Source organism: Astatotilapia calliptera, chromosome 14, assembly GCF_900246225.1.
Source record: "Astatotilapia calliptera chromosome 14, fAstCal1.2, whole genome shotgun sequence".
NCBI classification, from domain to species: Eukaryota; Metazoa; Chordata; class Actinopteri; order Cichliformes; family Cichlidae; genus Astatotilapia; species Astatotilapia calliptera.
The window spans coordinates 20,809,862-20,820,663 of record NC_039315.1 but is presented as its reverse complement, the minus strand read 5'-3'; the positions used below and the strand labels follow the sequence as shown (position 1 = coordinate 20,820,663).

Below are 10,802 nucleotides of genomic sequence, written 5' to 3'. Positions count from 1 at the left end.
AAAAAACAGAAAATCTCCGCCTATCAGCCTGTGGTTTGCAACATCAATGAGCATATGAGTTTTTTAGCACCACAGTTGGCTAATAAGCCAAATAAAAATAAGAAATCTGGATCATTTGACACTTCATTATTTAAAAAAAGGTATGTTTTAATTTTATTTTAATGTTATATGTTTAAATAATTAAATATAAGTAATTTTGCTGACACCAAAACTGAGGAGGTTTCAGACCTCACTTGCTCACTCAGTTAAAACCTTTTAGAGTAAAAAATAAAACCAAATAAAAATGGCGAGATTTACATTTTCGGGATGTACCGATTTTTCTTTAAGAGGGGCACCTCAGGCTATATCGGAGCATTTTTAATGACGCCGCAGCCCATTGGCTCATTCCCAGCTGCTGTCGTCATTAGAGTGAAAGAGTAGTTACAGGGGTGGGTCTCGCTTTTGTAGAAGAAAACATGTAAATAAACATGTACATATGTAAATATGGGTGGGTTTAGACAAACATGGCGTTTTGTAATTTTAAAGTATGCATGAGGTGATACGTTAGATCCCTTATAATGGGAAAGACAACTGCACTGCACCAGCGAGTGACATTTGTGGTTTATCATTTTAAAAAAAGGAAAAAGTTAGAAAAAAAACCCAGCAAATGCTACCACACTACCATGCATAAGCCCGAAGGCTGAAGTGCAGCATAAGTTTAACATGATATTTGTTATTTTTCTATCATTTGGGTGCAACATCTCAGTGCTTTTTCCTTCAGCTGTTACAGTTTCCTCTTCTATTCATGAAAACACTCTATAGCTATGCAATCTTCAAAATTCAAAGAAACCACTTCTATAAACACACACACACAGACACACACGCACATATTTATTTATTTTTTTTATTTTATAGTTTAATTCAATAAACCCACCAGTGGCTGCAGAGAATTAGCGGTTTAAATGCCTCAGTCATGCGAGCTCAGTTGGCTTTAGTTTACATCCTCCTGGGTTTTCAAGCGTGTACTATAATGATAGAGGCTTTTTTTAACTGCTCATTTTCATATTTTCTTATTATGTTGTGACAAGGAATATGACAGTATGTCTGGAGGGAAGGGTATTTATTGACTGCGTTACATGTTTTCTTTTGATTTGTTTTTAGTAACTTTCTCACTCAGACTACAGTTATCATGAAACGTATTCAAGCTGAAGTGTTGCTGAAAAGAGGGAAGGATTTAAATATTCATCTCATCAGCTTGCATGCATTTATATAATATTGCAGTTTTTTCCCTGTATGATGTTTTTACTTTTAAAATAAAGAGGTATTTTAAATGCTATCTGGTTTGGTGTTGCACTGCTGTGTGGCTTTGTGGTGTCTGGAGTTGGTGAGTATGTGAGAGTTGAGATTTGTGTGAGGCTAGATTATAAAATGGCAAAATATTTGATGGGATTGCTTGAACCATGATGAACTTGTGGGGGGTTGTCACCCCCTAGTGGTTCACTGTAGATTAAAGGGATACTTGAGTCTGTACTGTTGTACGTTACTATAAATTCCCTTCTTTTCCTATGGCTCCTTGATTTAAAAAATTATGGACACACATGGATTTAAATTAGAAGAAAAACATCCATCCATCCATCCATCCATCCATCTTGCCCTATCCCAGCTGCCATAGGCCGAAAGGTGGGGTTAATCCTCGACAGGTTGCCAGTTACCACATTTTAAAAATGTCTTCTTCTTTACTACATGATTTTTACATCCTTCACATTTGTGACATGTGTTTTTCTCCGGGACATCGAGAACAAGCCTTAAATTTGCAGTGAGGTTGACCCTTGCAGGGAACACACGCATTCCTGTCTTTCATGTCAGAACAACGCTCACAGTAGAAAACCTATTAGTTCTTATACAAACATCAGGTGCTGGAAATTACTCATAAAATCAATTCTCTAAGCACACAGCTGTGATACGCCACGTAGTTTTCTATTTTCATAAATACACTATCTTTATACCCTATACATCCAAAGGCATTTAATGCATTAAGTCAGAAATCAAATACAATATAGACATTTATTTCTAATCTTCAGTCATCATAAATCTCCTTTGTCCTGATTTGCAGTATTTTAACAATAAAACGAAACTTCAGGTTTTTCCCTTTAATTTGCTCTCACTAGGATTCTTAGCAAAAAGAAAACAAAAAATAGTATCTATAACAAAATATCTGTCTTGAAGTAAAATTAACATCTCAGAAGTGTTGCACCTGCTAAACTAACGACTGGTGCAAATTTAAGATTGAAAAGTGCTCTCTTGAAGAGATCTCATCTGTCATGCAATACTGTGTGTCTATGTAGGTTTTGAACCATCCAGGTGGCAGTAGCTTTGAGTACTTCTTTTTAGGTTCTTCTGTTCAAAAAAACTAATGGGAAGTCCCAGGTATTTAACCCCCACTGGTGCTGTCACTTTGGAGGTGGTCCTGAGAGTCATTAACCTTCCTGCAATCATGTTTAATTCAATTCAACTTAAGTGAATATTATTTATATTGAACTAAAACAACAGTTGCCTCGAAGTGCTTTATATTTTAAGGTAAAAACTCTACATTAAAACACACAAAACAACAACAACAATAAAATGACCCACATGGGAAGAAAAAACTTCCTTTTAACAGGAAGAAAACCTCAGAGCAGCGCCAGGCTCTGGGAGGGGCGGCTATCTGCCCCGACCAGTTGGGGGTGAGGGGAGGGAGACAGGACGAAAAACACAGTGTGGAAGAGAGTGGTAGATAAACATGCGAGTCTTTAACAGTCTGTTACTCTTACACAAGCCCAGGTGGCAAACAGTCACATGGTGTTAGTGTTGTGCTGTCAAGTTTTGGATTCCACTGTTTGCTTTTGGTGGCGGCAGTTTGCGCTTCTTAGTGAGATTGCTGCGGGCATCCTGCCCTGCCAGGAAGTAAAGGATGGGGTCCACGCAGCTGTTGGCACTGGCCAAAGGTCGTGTAATCTTGTAGGCCACACTGGAGGCTTCCACCAAGCTGCAGCTGATCTGGTGAATGGATGCAAATGTCATTCAGCGATCTTTTAGAGTCATCATAACATGTTTATTATTAAAGAAGTGCTTGTCCTCACCTGTGCTGGATTCACCTGCCTCATGTATCTAAAAAAGTAGTAAAGACTCCTGGTGAGGTGGAAAGGGAGGAAACACAGCATGAACGCTGCCAGCACGATGATGATCATCTTTACTGACTTCTGTTTGGACCTCTGGGCTGTTAAGCCTCCTCTTTCCTCTTCGGTTCTTGCTCCAGACCCCCAGCCAGTATCTAGAAGCTTTCTCACCATCAGGCCGTAGCAAACCATCACCACCATGAAGGGTAAGACGAACATGAGCACTGATACGACTGAGCTGTACACCAGGAAGTCATCGAAAAGCTCTGGACTGGTGGTGTCGTGGCAGATTCGCTCGGTGTTCACGTCCCTTACAGAGCAGATAACAGATTGCATTTGTTTCGGATCTTTAAACGGCACTCCCCCTGTCTGGCACTCAACCTGAGTAAAAGCTTGGCTGTTCTTTTAAGTGTGTCCCATTAGGGTCACCTAAGATAAGCACAGTACAAAACTGGTGTGCCACAAAAGTCGATAGTCCACACTTAAATGCAATTAGAGACACTTTCACAAAATAAACGAAGACAGAGAAATAAAGTTACAAACATTTAATCACCTAGTTCTTGAAAAGTAGAGAATAGGAGCCTGGCAGAATAACACACAGGCCCACACTGCCACAGACACCAGCCGGGCCTGGCGGGCGCTGACCCAGTTGAGGGAGCGGACCGGATAGCAGATACCAACGAACCGATGCAGGCTGATGCAGGACAGGAACAGGATGGAACCTGTCAGAGAGGGAAAAATGAATGCTTAGCATGCCTTTTTCATAGACTAATAATTATTAGTATTACTGTGTAATTCTTTGTATTAACTAATAGATCATAAAAAAAACAAAACAAAACAAAAAAATTGTAACCTGTGGTTTGCACCTTGTTTGTAAACCCTCAGTGTTTATGTTCATGAAGGCGTCTCTTGCGTGTATAATGATATTCCTACCACTTAAGGCATTTTTTTTTTTGACTTGGTTAGATGATGTGAAGTTGATTTTCTTAACAATGGAAATAATTCTGTGATCATCCACTCAGTTATTCATTTGGCTTCGCTGAGCTGACGACTGCATTTGGGCCCTCCTAAAGCTTTGTGTTTCTCTCTTATTTATTTCGGGTTTATTTGGGTTTTTCAGCCCAATATTGGCCTCTCTGAATTGCACTGACATCTAAGATTATGATGTAAACCTATAAAATACATCAAGGGAACGGCCCTCCCTCAGCCATGAGACTGCTCATCTGAATTAAAGCTGAAAGTCTCCACACACACACACACACACACACACACACACACACACACACACACACACACACACACACACACACACACTGTATTTCACACCTTATTGCATCATACTGCACTGACAAATAATGCATACTGTATTGCAGCATATTATCTTGCAAAGCTGTTGCTCTACAATAAGTCAAGCTCAGCTTTTGTACTGCGCTGTGTGAGTTTGTAGCTTTCCACAACTGTACCGTATAAATTGGCATAAAACAGGAAGCGTATAAGCTTGCAGAAGGGTTCGCTGAACGGCCAGTCGTTCTTGTCGGCGTAGTAGTAGATGAGGAATGGCAGCGTGAAGATGTACAGGGTGTCACACACTGTCAGGTTGAACATATAAATGGTCGAGGGCTTCCAGCGCTTGGTGTGGAACACAATCACATACAACGCAGTGGCGTTCAGCGCTAGGCCAATCACAAACACCAGGGTGTAGCTGACAGGGAGGAGGATATATTTAAAATCATCATTGAACTGACAGTAGCTGGCACTGAAATTGGTTTGGTTGGTCTTGTTGTTGTCAACGCTGGCCATCTTGATGCTGAGAAGACCTGAGGGGAAAATTGTAGAAAGGAATGAATTAGTTATCTATCTATCTATCTATCTATCTATCTATCTATCTATCTATCTATCTATCTATCTATCTATCTATCTATCTATCTATCTATCTATCTATCTATCTATCTATCTATCTATCTATCTATCTATCTATCTATCTATCTATCTATCTATCTATCTATCTATCTATCTATCTATCGAGAAAAAAACTATTAGGCACAAAGGACAAAGAAAATGGTTGTGATTAGAAGGATATGACATCAGTTAAAGAGGCCCTGAATCATTTGCTTTGGCATGCTTCAACATATCATGCCATACCAAGTATAGGCAAATAGCCAATTGTGATTGCACAATCAAATTAATATAATCCAGCTTGACTCACTTCATTTCTGTAAAATGCACAAGGACATTTCACAGACATTAGTTGTTGCTTTCTTTAATTGTGGGTGAAAGAAGAGAAGGAGCTACTTAAAACCATAACTGATAATTTTTTCCATTCAAAAATATGAATCTCTGTGTAAGCGGTGGCTCTTAAACAGACAGTACAGTTCCTCCACCTGGCCTAAACAACACCGGGACACCTCTGAATAACATATCAGCGATGCAGTTTCAAAGTTTATTTCAGACACTGATTCACCAACTTATGTACCAACAACTTTTTTAGAAAATATCTGGTGCAGCTGTGGCCCATGGCGGATTAAAAAAAAGCATGTTTTGTTTGGGCATGACAAAGTTGTCTAAAAAACCCTCCAGCTGCAAGCGGCAGAAACAGAGGAATAACTTTTTAACTCAAACCAGATTCAGCTTGGAGAGTTTCAGTGGCGTGAGCTGAACATTGCTGGCTCACACAAACTCGGGCCATTTTTCTGTTTATTTGACAAGCCCAAGTTCAGCCATGCAATACAATGGACAGAAAGAGCCTGAAGAAACAACATGCAACCTTATTAAATTCTCAGCTCACCGAGGAGTTAACCTGCAGCAGACCTTCCACCCCCTTCCTCTTTCTGATGTTGTTTTGCTCTCTCTGAACCTTTCGTTCTTCTCTCCTTTACTCTTCTAAACAGCCCTGTGTTAAATTTAATCGATAACAGACCCGAGCGTCCATATTTGTAGCTCCTAAGTTTTTGTGCATGCCATACCAAGTTGAGAAGAACTTACCTCTTCGGCAATAAATTCCTTTCTGCTATTTTCTGGTAAAACAGCCGTTCACAAATATCCCCCCCCCAAACAAACCCCAAACCCTAAAAAACATATAGCTTATGAAGTAAGTCACGCTGTATGGGTGCTATTATCCTGACTATCCTGTCCAAAGTATCCTCACATTGTTGTTTGTGGTTGAATGTGTTCCTGGGAGACTGGAGGCAGTGAAAAAGTTGTGAAGACGTATGACTGTTTGACGAGTTGCGGCGTGTCCACAGTGAGCAAGCATCTGGGGCCTGAGGCTAATATGTTACATATATTCAGTAAAACCAACAGACACCTCGAACTGGTTAAATATTTATGTTTCTCACTTTGGTAAACCTAGAAAGATATATATTTGAATTACTCTTAGTATTATTAAAATAAGAAGACAGTTTTTTTTAGCATGAAAAAAGGCCTTAAATCATCTTTTATTATTAGAGTAAGAAATTTGTAAAAATGTAAGCCTGTAAACTGATGACAACAGTAATAATAATAATAATCATCTTTATTTATAGATATAAGCTGCACTAGTAAAAGTATTTAGTTCACCAACAACTAAATGGGCATTTTGCTTAACATGCCACCCCCACCCCACCCCCCAAATTCCTTAGGAGAAGACATCAGAGGTGTGTCCAGAGGGAGGGTATGAGGTGGCACAAGCCTCAATCAGATTTGCCCTCACACCTAAGGCCTGATTTAGACTCCTGTGTGGAATCTTTGCAGAGACCACAACATAACCTACTTAAATGACAGACATTGTTGCTGGCGTACGTGCTTGTGCTGGTCCACTACGTGTTAAGTACCTTTTGGTCATGCCCCAGTGTTTTATATGGAGTTCCAGCCAATAGAAACAAATCATTTGAACTTATTTGAAAATTCCCTCGGGTCAGTTTTGATAGTATCAGCAATCACCCTCTATGAGTTTGATGATAATTGTGGGTCCTTGATAATGTGACTGTTATTCTTTTACTGGTAAATTCAAAAACTGTGGAGGAAAAGTAGCCAGAAATGCACATGGGAAGTTGGCCATACTGAGGCTGAGTACAATAGTTCTGGGTTACGTTGATCTGACGTGTAGTTGAACTTATTCACTCGAAATTATTGCTTTTTTCTTTCCCGTGCTATTGTTTTCTGAAGTTTTGGTTAGGCTACTTGTTAGTGGCTCCATAGTGTCTGGGTTTACACATTTGCCTAACAAGTGAACGATCACTGTCTCAGTACCAGGAGGACACAAAAATCCCTTTCAGGGTTGTGTCAGGACATTTATCTGGTGTGAAAATCTGCCAAATCAAATATACAGAGCTGCTTCAGTTAGTTGGGCCATGCTATTAAAAAAGGTGTGTATGCCTATATTTCTTCAATCATTTTCAATGAAGCTGCCAGTGTGCAAACAAAAGTGCCCACTCCTTTGTCACTTTCCTGAATTAATTATTATAAATATGTAACAATTAACTAATAATGATCATGTAGCAAAGGGCATAAAACGTATTTCTCTCACACGCCACAATAATGGTTGTTAACCTGTGAAACTAACGATTTTTTGGATTTTGCATTAACAACAAGGGCTGTGGGCTGTGATGAAATGCACGCTGCTGAGCTTTGTTCTAATCTTAACTTTAGTTTAAGATTTAGGCGGTACACCACAGGGGGGCCAGCACACTGTATGCACACTTAAACACCAGTGGGAGCCACTCAGTAGAATAAAATTCCCCTGTTAACACACCGATTTCTTGTTTTCTTGTTTTATGGGCACAGACACATAACAATCTCTTACCTCGGTAAGGCCAAAGGAATGTATGTGCAGAAGCCAAATTATAAAATAAATCACAGATGAAAACAATCCTTGCAGGATCCTAACACAAAAATTACGATTCATAAGTGGGTGGCAGCCATTTTCCTCTGTTCCGCTGTCAAAAGGTTAGGTGTGAACATGAATGCGATTCCTCCGAGTGCGCGAATGTGTGTGAGAGTGTGTAGAAATATACGAGTGTGATAGGTGAGGAAGTGTGCTTAATGCCTCACCTGCTCCAGAAACTTTGTAAATGAATGATTACCTGTACCTTAACCTTGAACATAACACGTAGGAGGCAAGAAGTAAAACGCTCAATTCCTCTGAGCTAGTTTGTCTTTTCCTCTGTCTTCCAAGCCAGCGGGATGTTCTCGCGCTTCACTCAAGCTTAATTCATAACAGCAAAGGGAACCCAAAAGTTCAGAGACGCCATTTATCCTGTTTCTCCTGCTTGAAGAGTGTGAAAACTTTCCTTCTTTCTTGGTTAATAAGATCTATCATATCAGAGCAAATATGACCCGTCCTTTGGGCCGATGTCTTTGATATGATCTCGTCAGCAAACCCTCTTCTTGCCCACTTGACATTTTACCAACCTCACATGGTGAAGCTGTTCAAACAGGTCATTTACACCTCTGGGCTGTGTTGTTCTCGGGATAGTTAACAACTCTTTAACCTCTGGCTGTGTCCCCTTCACAATTTAAACAGGCTGTTATCCACCCTCTTTTTCAAAAGCCCAATGCTGGCCCTTCAAAAAGGCCTTTTAGCACTACACTTCTAGGACTGCTGAAGGTAGTCAACTGCTGAAAAACAATTTGGATAAATTCAGTTTGATTCACTCTACTGAAACAGCTGTTTGTAGAGTTTCAAATTATATTTTAAAACATGGAGATGGAGGTGAAGTTCTGATAGGTCTGTCTGCTGCCTCTGACATGGTTGATCTGGGTATCTTCTGAGATAAGGCGGTATCTTCTGCCGCCTTATCTCGCGGTGTTACCTAAAGCTTGGGTAACACCTTTATATTTTATTCTATTGCACACATCTCATACATGCCATTCAAACCCCAGAATGTAAACAAATAAAACCATCTGTTCTTCAGAACAATCAGTTGTCACACACACAAAAAACCCTGACACTCTTATGTGTGCCCCTAACAACATTAACTCTATTAATCTTCAGTACTCCATGAGAGATCCTGGTGTTCCTTTTAGAGGAGGGTTCAGTTTTGATGAGCATGTCTTGTTAAAACTTGTTTTTTTTAATCATCTGCAGAACATTGCTCTTTAAAAATATACCGTGTCTCAGTGTGAAATGGAAATGACTATACACGCTTTTGTGTCATCGCGTCCTCGATCACCCATTATTCATTATTCATTCGCCTGAGTAAATCATCTCTGTGTTGCTTCCAGCAGGTCCAGAATACAAAGCTTCTCACCAGGTCCTATAAAAGCCCACATGTGACGCTGATTTTATCCCATTTATACTTGTTCCACATAAACTTTAAGGTTCAATTTAAGATTTCTGTGATCCTTGGCTATATGCTTCCTGGTGAATTAATACATCTATACATGACTACTGGGTCTCTGAGGTCAGCTGATTAGTGGTTGTTGGTGGTATCTACAGTAGGTCTAGGTACAAAAGTACAAAAGGAGACTTTGCTTTAAAGTTGTGGCTCCCAAGTTGTGGAACTGGCTTCCAGTGGACTAAGATCTGTGGACACTGTTGATGGCATTAAAAAGGAAGCATAAGACCGACCTGCGTAGACTTGCTTTTATTTAGTTTTACCTATTTATTCCATTAATCACTGTATCTTTTTTTTTTTATGGGAAGCTTACTTACTTTCCCAAAAGCTGGACAACTACACAGTTTGACAGGGGTGTGAGCAGAGTGACATGCAATATTGCTTCATGGTGAAGATTTTTGGGTGATTTCTAGTCTCATGTTGCAGAGGCCACCCTGAAAAATAAAGCTAACACAGCTGGCTGGAAGAAGTGATTCAAATGTGTGTCCAAGTACTTACAACCGTTTACAACCTGATCCCAGAAGAACAATGGTTCTTCATGTAAAGCTAAAGTTTATGATTTTTTTTAATTAAATCTTCAAATTATTTTCTGAATTAATTGATTAATTGTGTAAAAAATGTCCAGCCCAGTTCCCCACTATCTTAAAATGACGTCTTGTTTTGTATGAAAAGCGGTCCATGACCCGAGATATAAACTGTGTTATAACGGAAGACCCAGAAATGCAGCAGATTCCTGCATTTGGCCGATTTTTAACCACGAGCAATGACGCCTAATAAAAGCATATGCTACGGGCTGCATGCATGCATTCATACTTGCGGGTGCTGTGATACCAGCTGCAGCTGATGCCAACCCTTGACAAGACTTTTATCACCGTTCCCCAGGAGCAATGAACCCAGTGACCCTATTTTACTCTGTCTTCCCCCTGATTTTCTATAGATTTTTTTGACGTGCGCCATAATCTACATAATAATAGTGAGTAATCGTGTGGATTAGACGCTTTTTAGGACTCCCTAGCCAAGAAATAATAGGTCATATGCAAAAACGTTTTAAATAACTTGTATATGTAATTTGTCTATTTATTTATTTGAAACAAAATCCCGTTTTTATTCCTACTCCACCATTGATTGAATGCGGTTTCTTGTTGCTATGCAGGTCTGCGGGACTCTGCCTCCTGCGCTTCCCCCTATAAGCAAGCTGGAGCGGCTGTAAAAAAAACAATGAATAAATAAATAAAACATTTAAAAATCTTTTTTTCCGACTTATATGCTTTAAGACAACTTTACTTATATTTTACCGCCAGCACAGGGCGAGAACGAGCAAACAAAAAGATTATCTCTTCCCGTCCTGATGGCC

General features: G+C 39.7%; 1 protein-coding gene across 2 annotated transcripts; it reads right to left on the bottom strand.

Moving 5' to 3' along the window:
• Positions 1–2,746: 2,746 nt before the first annotated feature.
• p2ry2.1 (purinergic receptor P2Y2, tandem duplicate 1) lies at positions 2,747–7,936 on the bottom strand. Of its 2 annotated transcripts, none has more exons than XM_026191271.1 (5): positions 7,915–7,936; positions 4,598–4,951; positions 3,688–3,856; positions 3,099–3,444; positions 2,747–3,015 (listed from the first exon to the last, which is right to left on the bottom strand). In XM_026191271.1, exons 2-5 carry the CDS (start codon positions 4,932–4,934, stop codon positions 2,821–2,823), a joined length of 1,047 nt encoding a protein of 348 aa, XP_026047056.1. In that variant the 5' UTR covers positions 4,935–4,951; positions 7,915–7,936; the 3' UTR covers positions 2,747–2,820. The 2 variants fall into 2 exon arrangements, with proteins under 2 accessions (XP_026047056.1, XP_026047055.1); XM_026191270.1 differs by lacking the exon at positions 7,915–7,936 and adding an exon at positions 6,117–6,307.
• Positions 7,937–10,802: the final 2,866 nt, after the last annotated feature.

Bases quoted from the DNA above. Each gene is read 5' to 3' on its own strand.
- p2ry2.1 (XM_026191271.1), bottom strand. From the start codon at position 4,934: ATGGCCAGCGTTGACAACAACAAGACCAACCAAACCAATTTCAGTGCC. The intron at 3,857-4,597 runs GTACAGTTGTGG...CCTCTCTGACAG, and splicing joins GTTTTATGCCAATTTATACG to GTTCCATCCTGTTCCTGTCC. The intron at 3,016-3,098 runs GTGAGGACAAGC...TCCATTCACCAG, and splicing joins GGCAGGTGAATCCAGCACAG to ATCAGCTGCAGCTTGGTGGA.